General features: G+C 40.9%; 2 protein-coding genes across 4 annotated transcripts; both read left to right on the top strand.

Moving 5' to 3' along the window:
• The first annotated feature begins 21 nt into the window (after positions 1–21).
• Positions 22–4,497, top strand: leng1 (leukocyte receptor cluster (LRC) member 1). Its single transcript, XM_032519434.1, has 4 exons — positions 22–633; positions 1,781–1,978; positions 3,052–3,359; positions 3,681–4,497. The coding sequence occupies exons 1-4, from the start codon at positions 502–504 to the stop codon at positions 3,898–3,900; spliced, it is 858 nt and encodes a 285-aa protein (XP_032375325.1). The 5' UTR covers positions 22–501; the 3' UTR covers positions 3,901–4,497.
• Positions 4,498–5,553: 1,056 nt separating this feature from the next.
• On the top strand, positions 5,554–26,970 carry lmtk3 (lemur tyrosine kinase 3). Of its 3 annotated transcripts, none has more exons than XM_032518474.1 (16): positions 5,554–6,157; positions 8,478–8,611; positions 9,023–9,170; positions 10,011–10,084; positions 10,184–10,302; positions 11,300–11,387; positions 13,262–13,410; positions 13,543–13,627; positions 13,778–13,899; positions 15,348–15,497; positions 15,618–21,885; positions 21,971–22,134; positions 22,522–22,655; positions 23,145–23,479; positions 23,569–23,653; positions 25,517–26,970. In XM_032518474.1, the coding sequence occupies exons 1-16, from the start codon at positions 6,067–6,069 to the stop codon at positions 25,648–25,650; spliced, it is 8,280 nt and encodes a 2,759-aa protein (XP_032374365.1). In that variant the 5' UTR covers positions 5,554–6,066; the 3' UTR covers positions 25,651–26,970. The 3 variants fall into 3 exon arrangements, with proteins under 3 accessions (XP_032374365.1, XP_032374364.1, XP_032374366.1); XM_032518473.1 differs by having other exon boundaries at positions 8,478–8,626; XM_032518475.1 differs by lacking the exons at positions 5,554–6,157; positions 8,478–8,611; positions 9,023–9,170; positions 10,011–10,084 and having other exon boundaries at positions 10,255–10,379.
• The last annotated feature ends 74 nt before the right edge of the window (positions 26,971–27,044 follow it).

The raw sequence follows: 27,044 nt of genomic DNA, 5'->3' as shown, positions 1-27,044 counted from the left end.
TGTTGGTATTGCAAAAAGGTGTCAAGTCAACTTCCTGTTTTGTGTCTACTTGTTCCTGTGTGGGCTACTGCAGCTAACAAGAGCGACTCTCCTCCAAGCAAGTTAGTGACAGCGTTTTTGTCCCGTCTGTTAATGTTAACCTGTTGAAACAGTAAGTGTATGGTGAGGTAGCGAGTTAAGCGTTATCGCAGTTGTGTCGTTGACATTAATTTGTATTTGCAAATTAGCACGCGTTGGCTAACATTAGCTAGCTAGCAAAAAGGGAAGCCAACTGACATTAACAACAACAACACCAAAGTGGTGGCATTTCTCTTTTTTATGACTTAATATTTGACCAGTTTTCAGTCCTACTCATTTTTACACTTCGTCTTGCTACAAACGGTACGGTTTTATATACACATTGAGTGTCTGGCCGTGCTCATTCCCACTTCAGTTGACGCTAGCCAGCTTAGCTAGCTGGCTAACTGCTAACGTAAAGTATCAACAGTCACCAAGGCAACAATGAACATCCTTCCAAAGAAGAGCTGGCATGTCCGCAACAAAGACAACGTCGCTCGCGTGCGGAGGGACGAGGCCCAAGCAGCAGAGGAGGAGCGCGAGGCCAAGCGTCGCGTGGAGCGTGCCGAGCAAGAGGTGTTGTCATGTTTTTTCCCCCCATGATGATGATGATGATGATGATGATGATGGTGGTACCATGATAGATGCTACAGTGGCCGATGAGATTGATGATGAGTAGTAGTTTTATACTGTGCAGACATACAGTGCCTCATGAGCTGTCCCAAAAGTCTGAGTCCCTCTCCAACACCGCCGGCCCTTTGTGTCATTATTATTGAAAAGTTATCTAAAGTTATACCTGTTAAAATAATTCAGCAGGTAAGCCCTCTCGAACTTCAAAAAGGCCATTAGGAAAAGAAAAAAAAATCACACTTTTTCAGAGCCTAAGGTGACATAGCTGGTTTTGTCCGGTCAACAGTAATAAACTCAAAAATATTCAACTCTATATCATATAGGCAATAGCAAAGAAAAGTTGCAAATCCTCACTTTAAGAAGCTTCTTGACTAATCATTTCAGGTCTTAATTCCCACTCAGCATTAGCAGCCATGTTTTAATAGATGAATGAGAAAGCAAACACTGAAAGATGCTACTATTTATGTTTTAACCTTTAATTTGTTACCGATATATTTTTATTTCATACTAACATTTCTAAACAAGCTAAATGACAAGTGAGTTTTAAGTGAATGCCATATTGTATTTAGCAGTTCCACTGAATGTGGTTTTAGACTCAGACTTTTAGACCTGACTGTACATTTAGAAGAGTTCTTACTTTAATATTTGTTTCTTTTCTTCTACGCTACCATTGGTGATATTTATACAGTAACCCATTAAGGACTATAAAGTGTGCCTTTTAGAAATCAGAATTAAACTTTTAGTGAACTTAGTCTTCCAGTCATCTTTAATTTCCGAATGTATCATCCTAATAGTACTTTACAGACTTGCGCTTGTGCTGCAGTATTTGTATAGTATCTTTGTGAGATACAACAAACATGAAAGGTTTCATGGTGGAAGCTTTAGTTATAGTAATCAGTAACACGACTGAAGAAGGAGACGACTTATCCCCGCCCATGGAAAACATATGAATTATAAAGAAGCCTTTATTGTTGTTTAAATATTTATAAAATAATACATTTTATTTATGGGCGCCTTTCAGAGCACTCAATGACACATTACAGTTAAAACAAGCAAAAACACCGTTTGGAATAAAGACTCTTCCTCTCCACAGGCTCGCACAGAGTATTTAAGAGGGAAAGCCAGAGCTGCTCTCCCTTCAGCAGGAGAAAGGAAGTATGAAGATGGTGATGATGATGATGGACGGAGTGGAGGAAGTGCAGCTCTGGAGCATCTTAATCTTTTCCCCCTGGAGGAGTCCTCAGAGAAGAAGGGGAATGAGGATTATCTCAAAGAAAAGAAAGATGAAAAGGTAACAGTGCTACACGTCTCAATCACAAAGATGTTTAATTAGAATATTAGGCGGAACTTATGTATTAATAAGGTGATGTAAATAATTAAACCTTGAAAAGTTGCATTCAATTTTGACCATATCTTATCAAAAGATTCAAGATTTCTTGTTTCCTTCATCTATGGACAAAGTTTGCTAACTTGTGTGTCAGTACAACCTTAGGAATTCAGTCACGTCAAGATATTTAAAATAGAGCCTGACATGTTAGGCATTTTCCAAACTATCAGTATCTGCATTTATAATGGCCGAAAAATACGTTTTTTTTTTTTTTTTTTTAAAGAAGCATACTATGCATCTTTCAACCATGTTATGAGTGGTGGTGTTGCATAGTTTGTCCACCAGATGGAACTCTGCAACGTCCCTGTTGGCAACACTTTTTGATTATTGTTTTTGTTGGTGATTTTGTTCAAAGGACTTTAAGTTTCATATCTTATGTTTGTATTTTTATACATTTTATTTATCAGAACTTTAATATGTTTTGATGTTCCTCTAATTTGTTGTGACAAAACAAACAAGTTTACTTTTAAACCGCATTATCATATTATTTTAGTGAGGACTCAAGCAACTACAAATAACTAATATTAGGGAAATCTGTTTGTTTTGAAACACATTTCAAATCACCAAATATCTGTATCGATATCAGCCTTAAAAATCCTTTATTGGTTGGGCTCTAATTTAAGATCAGTGGAAGCAGTTTGTTTCTTAAGCATTATAGCATTATATATTCTGGATGCAGCCCAGCCACATTATGCATACAAGCAGTGTAAACAGATGGAGCATGAGTGGGGGGAAAACGAATGCAGACAGAGAGTTAGATAAATAAAACCACGGGAGACACAAAACTGCTATTTCAGGGCAACGTGTTAAAATATAAGGTAGCAATCCAATTTTATGATCAAATCTCAAAAAATAGATTAGCCAAAGGAAAAGTGAATAATTTTACTAATTTTGCCATTCTCTACATTTGGCAAGTTTTGGCACTGCTGTCACCACACAACACATTTTAATTACTGTTTTCCTTGTTTATTTTCTAGGAGAAGCAGGAGCGCGCCATTGGCTTGCTGGTGTCTCTTGGACCCCAACCCGGATCTGAGGTCACTCCGTGGTACATGAAAACTGGCAAAGAAGAAGAAGATAAGAAAGAAAAAGAAGAGAGGAAAGAAAAAGAAAAAAAGAAGGGAATAAGTCAAGAGGAAAAAGAGAAAAGAGATCGCAGATTAAAAGATAGTTTAGACCCATTGAAAGATATGAAGAAAGCACTGGCTGTAAAGGACAGAAAATACCACAACAGCAAAAAAAAGGGGAAAATAAACAAAGGGGAAAAGAGGGTCAGTGGAGAGAGGTAAGACAATTTATCTTGTTACATATAATTTTATGATATTAACTTATAGTAAATATTGCCCATTTAATGTATTATATTAAAGTTAGATGAGAAGATTGATACCACTCTCACTCTACGCTGAATATGTAGCTGAAACTAGTAGATATTGAGCTTAGTTTATCATAAAGACTGGAAACAAGAGGAAACAGCTAGCCAGGCGCTGTCCAGGGAGAAAGTTCTTTTTCCCCAAGGTATTGGGGGTGTTATTGTCATCATATCAATAAAATGTGATGATGTTGTGAATATCCTAATGGAGAGATATAAAATATCCGTCTTTTCCAGCTCCATTGAAAGGTTACGTGCTGAGCGCTTGCAGAGGGAGGCTGAAGAAAGGAGAAGAACTAAGGCCCTGCTCGACCAGAGGAACGGCAAAGGGAAGGAGCCAGGGAAGGAGACACAGGAGAGGGAAATGCCGTACAACAATGCGTACTTCCCAGAGCTTGCTCGAAAGCGCCAAAGGCGCGATCGAGACAGCTGGAGAGACGAAATCTTAAAATCATGAACTATCTTTATTGGTCGTCTGAGAAGTGTGGTCTGTGATGGACGGTTAGTGGACAAATATAGTAACTATTGTGTTATAATGTAAAAAGTGTTTTATGGTCACATTAAGAACATACTTGTAACTTGGTCACATTATTGTCAGTAAGTTAATGAAGTGACAGCTTGTAGGCCACTTTTTGTTTTTGTTACGCAGAGGTCAGGTTCAGTTACAGTTACCATCATCCCTTGCAGCGTTTCACTCATGACTCTGTCAGAAGGGCAGATGGTTGCCATCACAGGGGGCTTGAAGCTCAGGCTCTCTGCAAAGAAAGCACGCAGTGAACAACTGTTAGAATACGAATATGAAAAACTTTATTGTCCACAAATGTGAAAATTCTTTTTCGGTTTCAGCGTAAATTCAAGAATACACAAGAGACAGGATATTACAAAGAATACATAGCCAAGATGGCATACGGACTAATAAACAGACAGTTTTTTTTATTGTATAGACAAAGTGATGTAAATATTAATTAAGAAAATATTCAGGTTAATCACTAATGAAAATACTATTTATTTTGCATTTTATTTGAGATCATAAAGTGTATGCCTGCTGTAAAAATGAACGGTAAGAATAAAGGACGTTTATGGTTCTTCATATTAATCCTGAAAGAAAAAATGGCCCCACATTATTAAAAAGTTGATATGGCTTTTAAAAAGAAAAAGAAAAGGAATGCCAAATTTCGCTAAACAGTGTATTTCTATTTTTTATTTTTAAAAGCCATTTCAGCTTTTTCACAGAAGACATTTTGACTGGTCACAGTAGGAAAAGCACAGCTGTAAATACAATTAACGACGGCTGAATTCCATTTAGCCGCTTCAGTTTTAGGGTCCTGGTATTGTGCACACTGGCTCACTGCCCTGACTTACTGGGACACTTGAATATAACAAAGCCATTATAAATGTTTATTAGTAACACCTGTGCAATCTTTTCACTATGACGAATCAAGACGTCTGCTGTTAAATGAGACCTATTGCATCATATAGTAACATCACTGAGCAGCACAAAAGATTGACGTTAGCTTGCTTTTTTCATCTTTGTAAAACTCTCTGTACACTCACACTGAAATAAATACTACTTTCATGAGTGATATATAAAAAATGGTGGTTTAACCTTAGTTTGTGGTGTGAATTAATTGTATTGGGTTACACTACACTCCTATATTTTGACCTGCAGTCTCTAAAATGGCCTTTCAACAAAAACTGAACATAACATCTAGGAAGGTATGGTTTATTGCGGGACTGTTTGTATTAGACTGCAGTAGTTTCTATTAGGTGTACTTAATAAACTGTCAGCTGACTAAAGTACCCATATACACACTTTAAATTTTTTCGTACTTTTTTTCTCGGTGTGTTCATCATTGTTTACATCACAATATGAAGAAGGCTTGCGCGTCAACTAACAAGTCTCTTTTTTTTATTATTATTATTATTTAACAGTAGGCTTATCACATCGCATCCACAAAGTCCTCATATGAATACTGAAGTGATATTTTAAAAGATTGTAAATTCAATATGAGATCAATATAAACACAGTAGGCCTAGGCCTACTGAGCACCACATGCACACCATTAACTCCCTCTGGGAATATTATCACAGATTTTTTTTTTTTTCTTCGCTGGGTAGCATTATGATGATCAAGCTGGACCATGACAATGCGCGCCGTGTGTGTCTGATGTAGGCTGGCGGAGGAGAAAAACAGACAACACTGAGAGATAGAAGGACAGGGAAATTTTTATATATATATATATAGGCTATAGGTAACCTACGTATAACGGAGAAATAGCGGGTGGTTGTTTTCAGCAGTGCTTCACACAGACGGAGGCAGAGCAGTAATGTATGGATAACGAGCGGTGGACTGAGGATGCACAATAGAGCATCTCACACACCGTGTTTAATTGCGGATTAGAGCAGGGGGGGGGAGGAGAAGAGAGAGAGGAGGGGGGGAGAAGCACAACAAGGAAGGCAAGGAGACGCTCTTTATTATTGGGAGAAAAGCGGAGGGGGGAGACACAGACAGCGTGAGCCCGGAGACGGCACAGACCGTGGCGGGGGTGACGGGAGACAGGAGGACACCGACAGTCGGCAGCGTCGCTCGGATGGTGTTGTTGTTGCTCCGGACGCGGCGACGATGCGGCCACACTGCTGGGTGATGGTAGCGCTGGCGGGGATCATGTCGTACTTCAGCCCGGAGAGAGCCCTCGGAGCCCCGCAGAGGGAAGGTGAGCGGAGGAGGAGGGGGGTTAGAAAACCTGTCAGTGATGCCGGAGAAAGGAGGAGAGGGGGGATGTAGTCAGTTATGAAAAGGCCTCTTTACGTTAGGCCACTGTGTTATCAGCCAGCCAGTATGACTGAGACATAATGACAATTATTATTGCATTAGGCTACGAGGCTGATTTAATCAGTGGAGTGAGGCTGGTTTGGTGATGGGTAGGGTAGCCTACCAGATTTGCATGCAGTGATGAAAATATTGTGTGGGGGGGGGGTGTTTCGATCTGGGGCCTCACATCGATGGCACTTAAAAACAGCATAGCCCGTATGGATAGCAGGCTAAAACCGTAGGTCAGTGCGATATATTTAGTATACCCTCTGCTTGGCACAGGAGATAATGTAGCCTATTAACCACTGCTGGCATCTTTATTTTTCTCAATCTGAATATGCCTTCTTCCCCAAGATCTGGCATCTGGAGTGTTGTGTTTGTGTAATGTGTGCAGTCATTGTAGACTATTGGTGTATTGTTTTGATAAGAGCTGCTGGCACCGGGGCTGGTGGAAAAGGCCCTCTGTTGGGTTCCTATTTATATGCAGTGTCTGTCTGGACATATGTCTAGGGAAAGATGAAAGAATAGCACTGTACAGGAATTGTGCACCAGGATTGGAGCCACCAATTATATGTTTGTGGTGCATGTTTAGGGTACCACACTGCCAAAAGGCTCATTTTGTTCTCATATTCAGACCATGTTTTGCAAATGCAATGATTAACAATGAGCTGTATTTACCTCTGTTTTTTGGGCTAAAACTTAAGAGTGCCAGTTTTCTTTTAATTAGACATAACAGATTGTAACATTCACCAGTCTTTCACACAAAGATGGTTTTATATGCTGAACACATTGTTACTTACCTTTGCGCATAATATGTTAAACAAGAGAAATTCTGTTCTGTCTTTTGAAACCTTTTGTAAACAAGCAAAACACAAGAAAAAAACGAGGTGCTAAAAGTGTTAATTGAAATAAGGCGGACATTTTTATCTTGCAAATAAAACATTACATCATCTTAGATTTTTGTTGAATGCTGATCTTCTTTTTACAATATATGAAGTTGGTCAATTTTTTAATATACTTTGAAATTTATGTATGCAGTGTTTACAATACTATGACCTTGTGAAAGTATTTTTGGATTTGTATGAGGGACACAGGAAATGAAACCGCAATATGTAAAGACTGTACGCTAATAAAAGTTACATTACATACATTTCAAAGTATGGTTTCAACTTCATTGTTTATGTAACCCCTGAGTTATTATTATTATTATTATTATTATTATTATTATTATTATTATTATTATTATTATTACCATTACTATTATGTTCCCTAATGTATCTTTATTACTTCACAAGTTTATAGTTACTTGAGATTGAAAACCGCTTTTTATATAATATAATGTAACATAATGCTTAAAATAGTGCTTTGTTTACACAGACTTAGAAAAGCTAGGCTATGGTTCTTTAAATATTCATGTTTATGTTAAATATAAGATTCCTTCTTTGTGTAAAGAGTGACACCTTCTGACTGTTTCAAAGTGTCATTGTTCCTCTCTCGTCATCTGTCATAAGTGATATCATATTTGACATATTTTTTGGCTACAGTATTTCTATGCAACCTATCGCTAATACCTGAAGGGTATTTAACCACCCTACCCTGCCCCTTTTCTTTTCTACAGATGGTTCACTTCCCACAATCGACTGCGTTGAGGTACAAATATCAAAATGTCCCGATCCCTCCCTCTCTCACCCGAGTAGTAAACCTTCCTGATTTGAGTAATTCTTTTCCAGTTTCCAACCCTTCCCAATTAGCGCTCCTTTTGACCCAAATGACAACTCCAGCCACCCCTCCCCTGCTTCTTAACCGTGTTTCCTGAGTGGAATGCCATTTCTGATATTCCCCCTTTCCCCGTGCTTTTTTCCTTACTGGAATGGTATATTATCCCACTTTCAAACTGTAATGGTAGTCTCTTTTTTCTTTTACTGATTCAGACAACCGTTTTTTTTAATCTTCAACTTAGTTTCTTTTCCTGCTTTTCCCCCCCCAAATCCCTGATGCAAGCTGTCCATTGGGGTTCTCCACTGTGTCCCCAAACCTGCCGCTAAGAAAACGCTCCAATGGTTTCCCTCTAAACAAAACACCCGTGTAACACGATTTTACACTTCTGATTCAGTAAAGTCTCTCCTTTCCTTCTCACTGACTCAAACCTAACAGTTTGTCCCCCTTATATTTCTGCATTAAATACTTTCCTCCCTTGTATTTTCTTCCTGTCTTCCTCTTAGTATCTCAGACCAGGGCTGCATCCCTCTCTCCTCCACCCTACGTCATCATCCTCATCTCTTGCTCGGGGCTAGTCTCTTTTGTTTTGCTGCTCCTGACCTGCCTGTGCTGTAAGAGAGGAGGAGTGGGGTTCAATGTAAGTCTTCAACATGTAAGAAATCTATTCACCTCTATCTGCTTTTGTTGTTTGTTTGCTGTTGTCACACCTTTTGTGCATGCCTGTGTGGTTTTAATTTAAGCTTGCCTTGATAAATTGCAGGAGGACTCAGTATGGAAATGGCAACAGGACTCAATAATTCCAACTTAATGAACTAGAAATGGTCAATAATCATCTCTCAGTCTAATCTTGACTAAGCCTCCATCTTTTGACCTGACAGTGTTGTTGAGCTGGCAGACATGGTGTCATTAGTTCAGAATGGCTGCTTTCTCATTGTCTGCCCTTTGGTTATTACTGCTAAATCCAACCATATTATTCAGTAACAGACTGTAGCTTATTTTAAAATTTGAATCATGCCAGTGTTTTTCTGTGCTGTTGTGGCACAACCAGGAGTTTGACAATGCAGACGGGGAGGAGTGCTCTGGAGGCTCCAGTCCAATCCAGGAGGACAGCCTGTCGTCATGTCCCTCCCTCCCTGAGGTCTACACCTTGCCAGTCAGAGACCGGCCCAACTGCCCCGCCCTGAAGGACGGAGCAGGTAACAACCCGAAACAACTCTCCTGTTTTCTGACTCTCATTTGAGCACAAAGCCTTCAAAACAGAGCTGAAATACTGTCCTTCACCAAACTCCCTCATGGTCTGTTGCCTGAGTCACTGATGTGGATCCATTAAAGGTCTCAAACCGAGTTTACAACCATTGTAGCATTGGACTCCCCACTGAAGTTCAATGTAGTGGAAACTGATCTGAGACAATTCTGCATCAGTGCTCTGTACAGGCAGGCCAAGTTGGGCATTTTGCCACAGACAGGGATGGTATAAGGAATTGTAGTCTATTGTGTCATTCATTAACGTTCCCCTTCACTCAGACATATGTTTTGCTTATTGTTCCTGATTTTAGGATTTTATTATTGTACATCACAACTTGTTTGGAAACCAATCGTGGTTCATTTTACGCAAATGTGAAGTGGAAACATGAAACTGGTTGAGTTTTCAGTGAAGTAGGAGACATCTTGTGTCCAGTAGCTAAACTTAAAAAAAATTGCAGATTCATAGTTCTAGATTTTTCAACGAAAGAAAATAAGAGTAGATGTAGCATTTCTACTAGCGGTTGAGTAGGTAATGTAACTTTTAAGGGAAAACAACATCAAATTATTATTTAAAGCAGAATATTTGTATGTCTCGCAACGCGTCTGGAAGGGATCTTTAATGTTTTGGTAATGGCTGTGGTAGCTTTGTGCAGCATTGTTAATAATGTATTTTCTGAGTGTATCATATTTTTAAAGGGATTTTTGCACCTGATTTGATGTCATAAAAGAAAATCAAATGGTGATGTGTGTGACCCTGATCTTATTTTTTAATTTTCCTTCTTTTTTTACAGACTCCAAATCTAAGTGCTTTAAAAGACACGCTTTAAACTATCTTCAGGAGATAGGAAATGGCTGGTTTGGAAAGGTAAGATGATTGCATCGGGACTTTTTACTCAAAATAGTTCTTTGCTTGTCTGCTTATCTTGGGCACTCTCCTATATTATTGCCCATTGATCTCTCCTAGGTGATTCTGGCTGAAGTGCTGTGTGACTGCAGCTCCTCTCAGGCCGTGGTAAAGGAGCTGCGTGTCAGTGCCAGCCCTCTGGAGCAGCGGAAGTTCTTGGCCGAGTCTGAGCCGTACAGGTGGGAGAAACTGCTGAAAACTCCATTTTGGAGGCAACTTTTGCTTAACAACAACCACTGTGGCCTATTTGATAATAGTAAGTTTATTATAACAGTAACACAAGTAGAAAAAAAATATTCATTCAAAAGTCATTGAAATGACTCTATGAAGTCCACTCTATAGGAATCTATCTAACATTAGCTAACATTAGCCACCATAAGCTACTGGTCATACCAGAGTAGGTAAGTAAGGCTGAATCAACATAACCTGAGTGTATTTAGTTGATGCGAGGGTAGATTTTATTGTTTATTAATTCCCTTCAATTATTGATAAAAGGAGAAACAATATGTCTAGCTTGAATTGTACCTTTTCACACAATAAAAATAGTGTTTTAATGTTTTGTTGTGCACTTAGGCAGCAATGTTACCGCGGGTGGATGGTAATAACACTTGGTCCACTGAACCGACTTTCGTATGCACAAGCACACACACGCACACAAACACACACGCGCACACACACACACAAATATACACTCACAAAGAGTCATTTTCAAACACATTCAAATGCTGTTTACAACTCATATTTCCTCTCCTTATACTGAGGCACAAACCCTCCCCTTGTCCTGAAATATTTTGTGTTTCTGATGTAAACACACCTACCCAACAACAAGCGAAACACACAAATCACCAATATCCTTTATTCCATTTTCCAACATTCACTTACACTTAATTTGGCTTTGCTGCAGTGCCTCTCCTTTTTCTCTATCTCTACTTTCATCTGTGTGATACAAAGACTGCCAGCTATCATCTATCTATCAATCTATCTATCTATCTATCTATCTATCTATCTATCTATCTAGCTATCTAGCTATCGATCTATCTTTCTATCTATCTATCTATCTATCTATCTATCTATCTATCTATCTGTAGATAAATACTGCAATTTATCTTGTATCACTGTTTGTCTTTAACTGTCCTGTAATCTACCTGTTTATCGGGTTTCTCTCTTTCCCTTCAGGAGCCTTAAACATCCCAACATCCTTCAGTGTTTGGGGCAGTGCAGTGAGAACATCCCCTTCCTCCTGGTTATGGAGTTCTGTCAACTTGTGAGTACAAATGGGGATATATCATGAAAAACTCACTTTTTCAGTGCTTGTGCAGTGTGCCCATACATTTGGTCATCTGGAGTACTTACCAACCCACAAAACATGTGGGTTAATCATCCATTATGAGAGAAAGAATGTGTTTGTTGCACATCAAAGCATGTGAACATGTTCTAGTAGAAACCCAAAAATACAAGTATGACCCTGGAAATGAGCATGATATGTCTCCTTTTAATATTGGACAAAAGTATAATGAATATTTTGTTGTGACTTAACCGTAACTGTAACGCCCCTTGGATTTATTGATCCAGAAGCAGAGAGTTTCGAATCAATTTATTTCTCCCTCTTAAAACGGGCACCAGGCACCATACGCACCATGAACACCGTAAAAAACTACAGAAGAAATCAGAAGAAATACAAAATGTTTCTATATAGTTGCCCAAATAATTTGCACATAAATCATGTTCACATATTAATCATGTTTACACCCAATACAAATCGTTTTAACATTTAACTAATAATCAATATGAAATATGAAATGAAATACGTTACGTAAGCTATTATGATAAACAAAATGTCACATGCTTCTTTTAAATGAAATACAATATATATTATAATTGTTCACATAACTAATATATTGCTTTTATATTGATGACAAATTAAGTAATGACGTTCTCTTAAAAAACCCTTTCTGATTATAATTCACACTCATTTTCCTTCGTACCTCATTCCGCTCTCCAAGGGCGCTAATCAAAGAGTTTCCGTCCATCCGCTAGCATGCTCTCTAACTTGACACACCCTCACAGTTTGGAGCCTTTTGGAGCCGTTAGGAGCTTGCAGAACAGACCACAAAGTGACACTGTAGATCTACAATGTCTTGTTAACATGTAAATATAATACTGTGAAGGAGAATATTACTGCAATTTATCAGAGACATTTACAGTAACTACATCATTATTGCAAACCATGTAATGTGTCATTTTAAGGTAAGCATGGCACAACATTTTAGTATTTATTTTAGTCTCTTTTTTTGATTCGTTTTTTTACATTTCACAATTAACTAAATGTTTTTTGTTTTTGTCTCACTTTAAAAACAAAGTGTTAATTTCCATACCGCTTTAGTACTTACAAATGCTGTTTTATTGGCATAAAATCTATTGTGTTCCACCTCTGTAGCAGTTTTTCAATTTTGTTATAGTTGCACCAAATGTTAATGTTATTTTCATGAGGTCTTTACTTAATTTATTCCTTGTTTCAATGACATTTTATGTGGGTATCTGCATATTGTTTGCTCCAGGAATGATAAATTATTAGAATCATAGTATATCTGGATTCACTTAAATCTGCTTTGCATCGGTACAATTGGTTTGTTTTGCTTACTTCAGCTAACTTAATCACTGACTGATTAAGAAAACCATATGAGTGGACTCTCAGGACGGACAAAGACACAAGCAGATCAATTACAGCAAGAGAACCCAAACAACACTGGGAGCCTCGTAGACTGCCAATATCCTGTTTGACAAAGTCGCCTATTGTTCTTTTCTCGCAGATATTTTCCATCCTTAGAATAGTCCCCATTTTATCTTAGCCCTTCCCGAAGCACAACTTACTAATACAAAGGCAGCCAACTCATTACCAATTCCCCTGCTGCTTTTGAGGCTCTGTGATGGAAAACACCTAAAAAGGGACTTATTTACTGCAGAAGTCATAAATATTCTCTTTGCCTATACGATGTTGCCTGTGACTTTTATGTCTGTTTTTGGAGAAGGGCACAAGCACTTGGCACGTAGACTTATGGCCGAGCTGGCATTAAGTCATCTTCTACTTAAGTCTGCTTGCAATTCACTGCTTGTGTTATTGTTTTGGTGTACAATTAGGGTGACCTGAAGAGGTATCTGAGAGCCCAGCGCAAGTCAAATGGGATGACCCCTGACCTGCCGACTCGGGACCTCTTGACGATTCAGAGAATGGCTTTTGAGATCACCTCCGGTCTGCTGCATCTCCATGACAACAATTACATCCACAGGTCAGTCATGAATTCACTTCTGTACATTATCATAACCCGAGTCTTTGAACAGATTTTTACCTCTTAGATAGACACCGTGTGTACCTCTGTCAATGTGGCTGATTGTTGGAGGGTGTATTTTATTCTCTGCAGTGATCTGGCTTTAAGAAACTGTCTACTGACCTCAGACCTCACTGTTAGGATAGGCGACTATGGCCTTTCCCACAACCATTATAAGGTACGTGGGTCTTTGCTTGTATTTCTCTGAAAAAATAAACCAAACATACAGTACATTCATGATCTATTCATGTAAAAGCGCTTTTGTCATGCAAATAACGACATAATAAAATTGGTATAAAAACAATTCATGTTTTATGTCTTTGTAAAGGAGGACTATTACCTAACTCCAGACAAGCTATGGATCCCACTACGTTGGATCGCTCCTGAGCTGCTGGAGGAGTACAGAGGATCTCTCATCGTTACTGACCAAACCAAGACAAGCAATGTGTGGTATGTTTTAGAGCTGTCACAGCTGTTTATAAAAAGTGCAAATCAGGCTGGTTATGGGTAAGGGGTTAGGGTTGTAACCTATCTGGTGTCTGGTAGTAGTTTGTTAGGTACAGCTGTACAATCTAATACTATCCAATGCAACAGCTCAACCATGTATTCTATCTTTACAAAAATAATGATGTTGAGTTTTGATTAAAACTGTCAGAGAGGTATTTATTTAACAAAAGGTTTATTGGTTGTGTTATAGGTTGTAGTTTGCAGTGGTGTTAAGCTGGGCTGCATTATGTTGAAATGTGTAAAATGTGTTGTAGGGTGGGCAAAACCTGTGAAACACCTACGAGTTCAGTAAAGAACAGATTTACAAACTGAATTAACACCTTAGTTTGAACAAAAATTGGCAAATATGAGCTTTGTAAAGTTAGAATAGGTGGCAGAGATACTACTATAGATGTACTGAATTACATTGGATTAAATGGCTGTGCGGCGGCCTTTAGCGCGCCCAATAAGAGCGTTTGCCCCATGTTGGCTGAGTCCTGCACCAGTCCCGGTTCAAATCCGGCCTGCAGTTCTCTGCTGTGTGTTGTCTGCCATCTCTCCCCTTTCCTGTCTATTCACTATCTAATAAAGGGAAAAGCACCCAAAAAATAATCTTTAAAAAGATTAAATAGATGTACCTTATAAAGTGGCCCAAGATTGTATATTGTACATACATTGTTATGCTAGTCTCCAATGGCACTGGTTTTCTTATTCACCTATTAAACCAGTATGGGTGAAAATAGACCAGCAGTGCTTGTCAAAAAACAGCCCATACAACAAAACTCTTGTTCTCTGAGGAAAACAAAGTAAACGTTTTAATGCCTATGCCATTGAAATCTTTTTGTTCTGATCAGTGAATGTATTGAAACTGCAAATAATCTGAAATGCTTTCTGTAGAGTCTTCTTTGTAGTCTCAGTTAGTCCTTTTATTTGGCCCTATATCTTGAATTCTTTTGAAGGTTAAATTGATGCTGAAACACCAAGCCAGCTGTTTTGAAATGTTTCTCAAACACCGCATACCACAAATACTTACATAAGCCTACCTTTAAAGATCAGTGTGACCTTAATTTTGCTGAAGCAGAATTTAAAAGTCCAGTAATATCAGAAGGAGTGATGGAAGAAACAGGGGCCCAAGCTGGACTGAACCCTCAGCCTCTGATAATATTACTCCACTTCCATTTGTTTTGTTGAATTAACCAACAAGAAAACATTGTGGGAACAAAATGCACAAGTTGGGGAAGAATACTCTCTGCTCTTACAGAGACAATGGCAGCATAAGTCTCAGTCTTGTTTGATTTTAATTTAGAGCTCTGCATAAAACACAGTGTTGCTGTAAAAGCAATACATAACAAAAAACTTAGAGGTCTGTGTAGGTCTGTCTCTCACTATTTCTACATCTTCTTTTCCTCCAGGTCCATGGGGGTGGTTATATGGGAGCTGTTTGAGTTTGGCTCTCAGCCCCACAGACACCTGAGTGACGAAGAAGTGCTGACCTTCGTCATTAGGGAGAGACAGATCACCCTGGCCCAGCCCAGACTCAAACTCTCCCATGCAGACTACTGGTCAGTACTCATCCACTAAGTGGAGTTGTGCAGAAATTATGATAATGCCAACAGAAAGGGAGAATGCCCTAATTCTGTCTCTCCAAACGTAATTCCTCTGTTTTTCTCTCCTGTCGTCAGGTATGAGATCATGCAGTCCTGCTGGCTACCTCCTTCTCAACGCCCTTCTGTAGCAGAGATATTCCTCCTCCTCTCCTCCCTCCTGGCCGCTGAGCAAGGAATGGCAAGAGGGAGTGTTGGGGAAGAAGATGAAGAGGATGAGGAATATGAAGAGGGCAGAGGAAGGAGAGGGGAGAGCGAGGAGTCGTTTGAAAGACGCTGGGACTTACTCCGTCCGCCTGCTTTCCAGGCCGCAGCAAACGAGCGGCAAAGGGAGAGAGAGTACGGCAGGGAAGACAACTCCTACCCCCTACTGGACCCTGTGGGGAACTGTATCACTCCGTCCTCGTCTGAACTGGATGACATCCTGACAGTGACTGAAACCAGCAAAGGCTTGAACTTTGAGTATTTTTGGGAAAAAGCTCATGCCAGACAAGGCTACAAACCTCTTCCTCCCCCTCAGCCAATCCCGACTGTGAACAATAATCACAGACAGTCTCTAGACACTCCCACTGTGGTCCCAGTGATAAGCGCCCGAAGCCCCTCCCTTGCCAGCGAGTACTACATCAGATTAGAGGAGCACACTCCCCAGGATAAGTCGCCAACTCTTAAAGGGAAGACTCAGTCCTCTTTCCGCTCGGACTCGATCTGCCCTGGAGACATGGAACTGGTGGAGATTCGCAGTGGAATGCTGGGAAAAGATAGAGTCCCTTATTATTCTTCTGACAAGTGTAGAAAGGGCCTCCAGACTGTCAGATCAAGCGAGGTCCAACTTCAGGTCCCCAACACAGGTGTGGCTGAATTCAGAGACACTTCAAGCAGAGTGACTGACTTCTCAGTAGTTGATTTAGGGGACGATGATGAAGAAGAGAAGAGGAGTAGTCAGGCAGACAAAAAATCCTCCATTAGTTCTCAAGCCCCGGTCCTTCCTCCCAAGCCTCGCTCTATGTCCATGTTGTCAGCCAACCACCTTCACTCACGCCCCCTCCCCGCCCCTCCACACGGTTATAGAGGACTGCCTCACTACACCATCAGTGGAAAAATCGAAACAGACCCCCATCACATGAGCAGCTGTCCATCTTCTACCTTTGATCACCTGGGGCTCCATCGGTCCCGTCAGACTCTACCCCCATCCCCGTCCCTCTCCCCTTCCCTTCCCCCATCAAGCCATCCCATTTACCCCCAATCTTCTCAAATGTGTCCCCCACCTCTCCCTCCCCACTCCAAACCACAAAGAAGCTCCCCCAGCTACAGCACAGCAGACACTTATTCAAGTTACAGTAAGCCGCAGATGCAGAGATCCAAAAGAGACCCACTATCCAGTGACTTGTCTGACAGAGAGGGTGGTAGCAGGCACTTGACATCATTGCACAACTCCAGGGAGACTTCTCATTCTCGTGCAAAAGACTTTGACTCTCCCGTTCGTCGAGAAAACCCATTGCGCCCAATTTATCGCAATTTACCCCGCCCTCTGCCAACAAACCCCCAGCTTGACAGACAGTCTTCATCCAGTCCTACATACTCAGATGAGGATGACTCTCCCTTTATGTCTCCTGAGAGACCCAGCGGTGGGACTACTGTCCCTCACTCCAGCCTATCTGAAGATGCAGACCCAGCCAGTGCTGAGCTCTTCTCCAGGGGAATGAAAAGGACTCAGTCACGCCTAGACACCATCCTGCCAGCCATTTGGAGGGAAGATGCTGAACTTCATGCAGAACGTGTGGCCGCTGTCAAGAAATCCCCCATGCATCTGTTTCTGACGGAGATATCTAGTGTGTCAGAGTCTAGTGAGTCCAAGTCAGAGGCTTCATGGGAGGGAGAGAAGGAGGAGAAAAGAGATGGAGAAAGATGGGGAAACTTTGTGCTGCCCAACAGAGGGATGCGCCGCTCCCAGTCGCTGATCACGGAGCTGGGGTCAGCAGGACAGTCATGGGGGCCAGAGAAATGCAACAACAGGACAGGAGCTGAAGAGGATGATACAGTCCCTAAAGAATCATTCCAGCGGGATCTTTTCCTCACAGAGATCGACACGGGAAGGATGGACACCGATCCGGAGGGAGGATCAGAAACTGATCCAGTAAAATACCTCTATCCTTCGGGATCCAGATTGCGGCCCTACGTCTGTGCTCCAGGCCTTCCCTCATACACTGAGGCTGAGGAAGCCTATTCAAAGGGTATACGGAGATCCCGCTCTCTCCTCTCTGAGGTCACTATTGGGAAGGAGGAGTCCGACCTACAGCAGACTGAGAAGGAACCCCGGAGAACAGAAATGACCAGGGAGGAGTTCCTGAAGGAGATCCAATCAGCAGAGACCTTCCTGACTGAAATAATATCTAGACAAAACGCTGCCACAAACAGAAAGGAAGCAAACTCATCTTACTCTCCTACTCCACTGTCTCCTGAATACGAGTCCATATGTATTGACCCAAGTTCTGCTCAGACCATCAGATTTCAGTCAGAGAGTTCTGTACGAGCATCCAACAAAGGCAAAGATGAAACACCAACTGAAGCTATCTATGCCCAAGTGACCAAGCGTGCTAAAAAGAGTGAGATAAAGGTTTCTATGAAACCTGAGATCCCAGTCCTGCATATAGGATCAAATAAACAACCTCTTAAACTGCACAGCGAAGGAAGCAATGCTGACCACTGCCAATCTGGGGAGTTTGTGTTTTCAGAAATCATGCCCAAAAATGGTCTCCTGCACAACCAAACACTTGCTTGTCAAAATGAAGAGGAGAGTTCAGACGGCCCAGCCTTACCTGCCAGAGGAGAAGAATCCAACACTGTCCTAAAGCATGAGAACAAATTACTAACTACAAAACAAACAGATACACCAAAGGCTGCTGTTATAGGGAATGGTGAGTTAATGAACGAGGACCTACAGGCCAGCAGCCCTGAGAGAGGAGATCAAACATGCCGAAAGACAGATATCACTGACAAAGAAAAGTACCACACTGCAAAAGTTTCCAAAGTGGACTCTGAACACATTACAGAAGCTGATTTGGAGAATAATACAAATGATGATGAGATGAAAAGAGAAAATCTACTTCAACACAATGACGCTGGGCAAGAAAATCCCTGTCACATTGCAGAAAAGGCACCCACTCCTGCTGCCACTCCAACCACTCCAGACTGGGACCCATCCTCTGATGTGTCACTCATCACCCCCACCGACTCTGGCATGTCACCTATGACTTCCAACTCAGCCGACTGTCTCACACCTAGTGACTCCTGGACGAGTGGTGGAGGAGGAGTGGGAAGCGGCGGGTGGCGAGCTCTGGGAAATGAAACACCCCATCGAGACTCTGCGTATTTCTCAGACAGTGACTGGGAGGGGGACGGGATGAGCAGGAGAAGCAGTGATGGACTCATTGCCTCCAGGCCAAACAGCGGTCGAGGAGGGGATCGGGGAACACTGACAGGGATAGAGGAAAAAACTGAGGAAGAGGGAGAGATGGGAGAAAAAAGCCCCTTAAGAAAGAGTACACAGATGTCAGATATCAAAAGTGAAATTGGAGAAACTGTTGAGATGTGTGAGGAAATTAGTACTCTATATCAATACGCTCCAGTGAATGCCGTCTCTCATCTAGGTGATGACCAAGATATTCTTTACAAAGGACTGGAGTCAACACAGAAAGACAATTCTGGCATTTTTGAAAACAAGAGCAGCACCATGCTGTGTGATGATCCGCAGGCCAAGGACTCTGTTGACTTAATTGATAAGTTGTTCTCAAAATTAGATGATGAGTCCCTGAAAAGGCTCCCACACAGTGGTGGGCATCCGATAGACAACAACTACACAGATGGCCTCATCTCCCAGGTAACAGATTGCAAATACCAGGACTCTGCAGCGACCGATTTAAATCTTCATTCCAAGAGCCTCGCTGAGACAAATATTTTGAGCGAGTCTGTGTCTGGCAGCCAGTCAAATGATTGCATGTTGAGGCCCAGCAACAAAGATTACACAAGTGTTACAGAGACGGATATTGATATCTCTTCAATGAACTCCCTCAAATGTGGAAATGACACTGTGGATTCTGTAACAGCATCCCAAGTTGACAATAGAGAGTCAAGGTTATCTAAACTGTACAGCATTCAAACTAGTGATACCACACTCAGCAATGAAACCCCGTCAATAGTTGAGCCAAGCAATGATGGGAAGTCTGTCTATCATGAAGTTAGTGGTCTCATGTGTCCTTCTTGGGCCGAGGAGGGTGTTGAAGAGTCTGAGGAACGCGAAAAGAGGCCTGGTCTGGACCACAATGAGCTTGGCCTGAGAAACCTGCGCTGCTCAGACGGCAACGAGGACAAGAAGGTAATGACAGAGACGGAGAAACAGCTGGCTGCTGCAGAGCTGAGTAATGCCATGAAGGAAAAGTCACCACTGAGAGGGGCAGCAAGTCAGATAGACTATGCTAACAATGTGGATAAAGACTCCTGCGAGGGCCTGGATGTGAAGACTAAAGAGTTATGGAGCGCTATGGAGGAGGATGAGGAACTTACAGGGTCTGCTGTTGTTAGGGGAGAGATGGACTGCCACCGTTTTTCTCAGTCAAGTGACTTACGCTTGTGGCCTGATGAAAATGACCAGTGGGCCTCTCCAGAGAGGAGGTGCCACGACATGGAACTGAGATCTGAATTTTTCTCGGGGTTCAGTAATAAGGCTTGGGAGGTGGGGGAGAGGCTTGTTGTAGGTCAGGAGTTTTGGGAGACAGAAGAAAACGATGAACTTGCAGGAAGTGAACTGCACCCTGCCATCTTGGAGGGCTGCGAAGAAACCTGGAATGATGAAACCCAAGGACTCGCTGGAAATCTTGCCATTAAGGCAAGGTGGGACTCTGCAGAGGGCGATGACCAACAGGCTGTCCAAGTGGTAGACATACAACAAGAGGAAAATATTGAGAACCTCGGTGGACTTGGCAGTTTTAACAAAGACCTGAAAAGGGAAATCTCAGAAATCGAAGTAGAGAATATAGAAATCCCAGAGCAGGAGCAAGCAGAGGGGCTGACTTCGTCATGCACAGGGACAGACAGAGACAGGGAAGGTCTGCTAGACTCCACAGAGATACAGGAAAATCCAAATTTTAACAGCTGGCCTCAGAATCACCTCTGCATGATCCAAATAGAGGGACAGACATCAGCCGTGCATGTTGCTGAAGTAACAGCCTCTGATTTAGAGAACTGTTTCAGTCACACTTTAGAGAGCTCAAATGTATCTATTTGCATCACCGAAGCTCCTCATGAGAACTTTTCAGACCTGGAAAATGTGGAATCAGTCGCAGATTCAGAGGCTGAAATGAGATCATGGCTTGCTAGGCAACATACAGAAGAGACTGTAAGCATTGTGAATGAAGAAGAGGATTACAGAGACATGCCCCTTCCCCCCAATCCCATCTTTTGTCCCAGTGAACTTGATGAGCAGGAAGAGATAGATCAGTCATGTCCACAAGTAGACAATTTCAGCTCAGTAGATTTTCCTAGTCCTCCACCAAGCATAGATCTAGATATGCAAGATGATAAATTGGAGAGTTTAGACGACTCTTTTCCTAGTCCACCACCATCTGTTATAGAGACAGAGGAGTTTATTAGTCACATCAATCTAGAAGACTTTATTGCCAGCACTGAGACAGAGCCATATATTTCCACAACTCACAGTGCAAGTGTCTTAGAGCCTCATCTGCAACAATCACCACCTACTACAACTCAAAGTAAAGGGATCTCAGCCAATCTAAACCTTCCATCTGTGCATATAACACTGGCCGATGAGAGCGATCTTACATCCAACGTACAGGATGGACATAATAATCTGTTCCAGAAAACATCATCTGCCAGCCCATCTTCACCCCAAGTTCCCCTCAACAATCTCCCAGAATTACTGATTTCTGAGTGGAAAGATTTGGACGAGGAGCCCCTGGAAGATTTTGAAAAACTGGAACAACTGTGCTGCATATCTGGGGACGAGGAGGACTCTCTGGGCAACCTTTTTTTGGGGAACCTGGAGCTCCTAGAGTCTTTGAAGAAAACACCTGAGCAGAAGAGCACCAATGTTGGTGATAGTGATACAGGTGAGGAGATATGTGGGTCTTCTACTCCTGAGGGGAGTCGGGTAAATATGATGGAGGACAGGATCTCTGATAACTCTGATGAACTGGCAGAGTCTGCACCAAATCTGATCCTGGATTTTCAAGAGGAGAAGAATGATGGGCAGAAATCATCAGGCAAAACATCTGATGTCAAAGACCAGGGATCTCTCTCTAAGTTGACAACAAAGAATGGCCTCATGATGCAGGTATGTTTTCTTGTGTTTTGTTTGTTTTAAGAGTGCTCCCTGTATTACCTATCTTATCTTTCTCATCCCTCTTTTGTTGCTTCAGGTGTGTGAGGAGAGGCTGCAGTTCTCCCTCAGTGAAAATGTGAAAACAAATGTGCTCTGGGGGTCTACTGTTAAAGACACAGTGATGCTTCGGCCCTGGGGGGAACAAATCACAGAGAACAGCAGCGAGCTGGTCACTGTGAAAGAACAACAAGAGGATGAAAGGTATGAAAAAGGCTGAACTTGGAAATCCAAGTTTATATTAAAGGGTAGATTCACCCAAATTACAATTTATTATTTTCTTACTTTCCTTTATAGTGGTTTCTTATGAAGCCATCAAAGTCCTGAAAGTCCCGTTATTTACAAAAAAGTAACAGGAATACTATATACTTTTAAAATGTCATTTTTCAAAGCTGTGAGCAGCATAAATTAAATTAATTATTAATTAGAGATTAATAATCCAAAACCTGGACAAATAAAACCCAAACTATCTGCATGCCTTGATACCACAAGGGGTAAGTGAAAAAATATATTTTGGTGAACTGACCCTTTAATATTCATGTTTTAATTGAATTGTTTTTTGTGTGTGTTTTGTTGTTGTTGTTGTTGTAGCGAAGAGGAGCAGGAAAGTTCCCCCAGCATTAAGTCCCGCACCATGTCTGATGAAACTAAAGCTGAGCCGCTCACTGTGATTGAACAACCTGAGGTGACAACCCCTCAACCGACTGCAAACCAGGCCATGAAAGGTAACCTTAGTGTTGTACAGATTGCTTATAGTTAAATAACTAATAGTTAATAATTACAAACTGTTACATTTTTTTTTTTTTTTTAATCAAAGTTTGTTCCCCCCACCATTTTGCCATGCCTCACCACAGCCTAATATTAAGCTTACCCTAATCATGAATGGCAGCATGGCGGGAAACACAGTTGACAGGGGAAACAGACTGCAGCAAAAGAAAATATAAAAGAGCCGAGAACCCTTTTTTCACACTATTTGTATTGGGGTTTTCCATTTATTTTTTAAAACAAGACACAGAAAACTATGTAAAAATGAGAAAACTAACAAACAAACTAAAATGAAAAACAAACTAGTGCATATTTAAGTGAATATCTTAAATCTAAAGGAAGAAAGGGTACAAATAGTGGATGTCAATAACCCTTTAGTCTGTAGAGGGTCTGCGAACTTTCATCCAAATCTTTAAAGAATTTTCTCTTCCCTACTCTCATTTTCACAGCAAAACTAGCTCGTCTGTCTCTCGCCCTCCCTCCTCTTGCTCTGACTCTTCCCCTCACCCCCACTGGTAAAGGAGGATTTGGGGATGGTACGATTGGAAATCGGATCGGAAGACGAAGAGGTCTGTCCTCCGGAAGCGACCCTGACGATGAGGAGGAGGATGACCAGGAGGACGAAAGCTCCCGGAGGGTGATAGTTGTCACTGAAACAGATGTGGACAAACGTGTCGGCCTGAGGAGTCTGCTGAAATCACCCAAGGAGCCGATGGACAGAGAGAAAGACAGAGGAAGAAATGTGTCCTTTTTTGATGATGTCACAATATATCTTTTTGATCAGGTATTTCCCGTACTTTGAATAACTGATGAATAGCAGATTGTTTTTGATATATTAAAACAAGCCTCCATCATTCTGTTTCAATACAACAGGAAACTCCAACCAATGAGTTGAGCAGTTCAGCGCCCACAAGTCCAGCCCCAGTGTCCGTCAAAAGCACCAAGTTGGATTTGCGTGGTAAGATCATAAACATTGTAAACATCTAATCATCTCCCATTCTTGATGAGATGCAGACTGTATCTCAATAACTACTGGGTAGATTGCCATTAAATTCTGTATTGACATTCATGGTCCCCAGAGGACAAATCTTACTGACTTTAGTGATCTCCTGACTTTTTCTCTAGCACCACCATTAGGTTAACATTGAGTGAAATGTTTCTTCCTCTGTCATGATTTGACAAATTTGAGGATGGATCATCTCTTTCTTTTTACAATGTGTATTATCACTTAGTCCGCACCTTGAGCCGGAAAATGACGTAATAAAATCTGACAGCCACTAACTCATCCCCACACACCAAAATGGAAAACCCTTAGTTCAACCATCTACTCTCCAAATATGCAGCCAGAATTAATCTTCTATAATTATCCCGCTCTACAGTGTGACATGTGGAACTGAGCGGCGACATAAATCCTGCGTTCAACAATGCAAGCCTAAGCTGTGTTTCCCAACACATTTTCATTTGCTCTCTTGACTTCCTCTCTCTATCTTGTACACTGATTACCTCATTTCACAGAATAATGAAAGTTTGGGCTCAGAGTTTTCCTTTGGGCTGTTCACATATACAGAAATGCAAAATCTCCAAAATTAGATGCTTTCATGATCTTTCATAGGCCAGAAACATCAAAGCCTTTAAAGAAGAGGCTGTGTTCTCATTGAGTTATTTTTAACTAAAAACTGTCTAGCATTGCTTCAATGTGATTATATTTATAGATCCAGATCATTAGTTCAATTTCTTGAATTGTATTTGGTTTAGTGCTAATATCTTACCCCATTTCATGAAGCAGTCATGAACGGATTGTAAGACAGGCCCCTGGGCACAGATATGTACAGTAGAAGGCCCCCAACCTATCCAACATTAGAGTGACACCTGGACACATTCCAGGTTTCACCAGACCTTCTGCAGGTGAACTCTCAGATGCTGCTGTTGGTTTAAAACCTGCACCTGAACTTCAGTATTTACTTTACACTCGAGATTTTATTCTGATTTAAATTACTTCAATTAAATTCAATTCAATTTTATTTATATAGCGCTAAATCACAACAACAGTTATCTCATTGCGCTTTTCATAAAAGAGCAGGTCTAGACCGTACTCTGTGATGTTATTTACAGAAACCCAACAATTCCCACCAAGAGCAAGCACTAGGCGACAGGGCCAGGAAAAACTTCCCTTTAAGAGGCAGAAACCTCGAGCAGAACCATGGCTCAGAGGGGGGTGAGAGAAAGAGACAGACAGAGACAGAGAAAGAGAGAGAGAGAGAGAAAGAGAGAGAGAGACAGACAGACAGACAGAGAAGAGACAGAGAGAGAGAGACATGGAGATTTGTAGCGGAGGGTGTTGAGCAGGAACATGGAGGCAGCAGGTGACTCATACCACAGATCCAGACTCCACAGCTCCAGAGCCAGAAACACCTGCAGGAAGCGATAGGAAGAGACTAAAGGAGGAGTAAAGGAGGACTTCACTAATTGTAGTATATATTTTATTGAAATGCTGTAGCCTACGTATGCTTTGCAACTGTAATCTGTAGGAAAATAATAAACAAAAACAATTGTTGTGTTGGGTTTGTTTGGCAACATTACAATACTCTGAGGATGTGGAACAAAACCAACACAATCAGGACATCCCTACTTTTAACTGAGCTCTATGACTTTCCAACAAGAAATTATATGATATATGAAACATTGTGTTGTAGTTTTACTTGTAAATTACTACTATGAACACTAATGACTCAATGGAGGTGAAATGAAATGGTTTGGTGAAGCACAACCCACAACACATGCACCTTCACATAGTGATCGATTGTGTCTTTCTTTCCATCAGGGCCAAACACCAAAAGCAAAGAATCAAAAAGGAAAGAGGATTTATCAATCAAACAAAGGTCGCCTGTGGGGGCTAAACCAGTGACATCATCGCGCTTCACTGTCAGCCCTGCCAACGACCCCCACATGGTGTGATGTTACATGTCATCGGGGGAACCTTTAGAGCTGAACCCTCTTGGACCGGCCAGTGAATTAACCCTAATAACCAGCCATTCACCCAGAGGCTATTTTTTTATTGAAGAGGCAACTGAAAGAATGAGACTCCTGTTCTAAAAGCTGGACACATTCCAGGTTTTACCAGCGACAGGATTTTGTATGACAGGGGTTGTTGTGCTCCTGCCTGCTACTATTTACAGAGTTTATTCATAGCCTTCAGCTACAAAAGTCTTTGGAAAAAGCAGCATAGGCTAGGAGAAGAGGAGCTTGGAGCTTTGTAAAATCTGAAACAGATTTGACAGCTATGCAGTGGGAGTCTTGCTGTGTACCAGATTACCTTCTCTTTTTCTTCTTCATTCTGTTGTAATTTTCCCCAGATGTGCGGGGAATGCACTTTCTTTGGTCATTCATCTGTCTATGTAAACGCTTGGATTTTAGCCCTCTCTTTCTTAAGACGTTTTTTTCATTGCAGTAAGTCATTTGGTCTTGTAGGCAGCAGTTTGGAACAGAAATTGCTTGACTCCTGTATTTGAGAATACTTATTTGCATTTGTACAAATATCATAATACAAGTGAATACAATATCATTTTAGAGCTGTTTACTTTTATAGATGTATTCTTAGACTGCACGAAAAATGAAACAAGCTATGCTTTATACTTTTAGGTCTTAAAATGTTTATCTTATGTTAATTTATATTATATATATTTATTATATTTTATTTATTTATGTAAAGCCAGTTTCCATGCAATATTTTAATTATTTGATTATTTATTTACCTATTTATTAATCAGTTTATTTATTTGCTTTCTGCCATTATCAGATATTAACTAAGCTATAATTTGTTTGGGACAGAATGCATCTAGGTTATACCTTCTCTAAGATGTTCATAACAAATAAATCAAAATATTTTCCCAAACGTCTTAATTGCTAAAAAAATATTTTGTATAATTTTACTTCTTAATATATGCCAATCTGTATGGAACTATGTCCTGTAATGTGTCATTATTTTCCGATGTCTATGAATTTCTAGCTGTCTTGTCATTCTTTTACTTCGTTTAATGACCGTTAATGTAGCTTAGCATGAAAAATCAAAGCCTTTCATCAGTAAATAACTCCATATGTTTGTATATCTGTTAATTTACCCCATTTTCTACTAATAACAGTCCATCCTGCAGTCGAGGTCCAACTAGTCCATTTGTTTAGTCTGTTTAAATGTTGGTTTAGAACCTGTATTGTTTAAAGAATGGTTTTCAAGGGATAATGTATAAACAAGGGGAAATAAAAGCTACAAAATGTGAATCTCTTATTGAACTGTTTCATGACAATAAATCGTTTTGTTTGTAATCGTAAAGTGCTCTATTTATAACCAAGAA

The sequence above is a fragment of the Etheostoma spectabile genome, chromosome 6, assembly GCF_008692095.1.
Source record: "Etheostoma spectabile isolate EspeVRDwgs_2016 chromosome 6, UIUC_Espe_1.0, whole genome shotgun sequence".
Taxonomy (NCBI): domain Eukaryota; kingdom Metazoa; phylum Chordata; class Actinopteri; order Perciformes; family Percidae; genus Etheostoma; species Etheostoma spectabile.
Note: the sequence above shows the minus strand (reverse complement) of the source record. Positions and strands in the feature narration are given on the sequence as shown.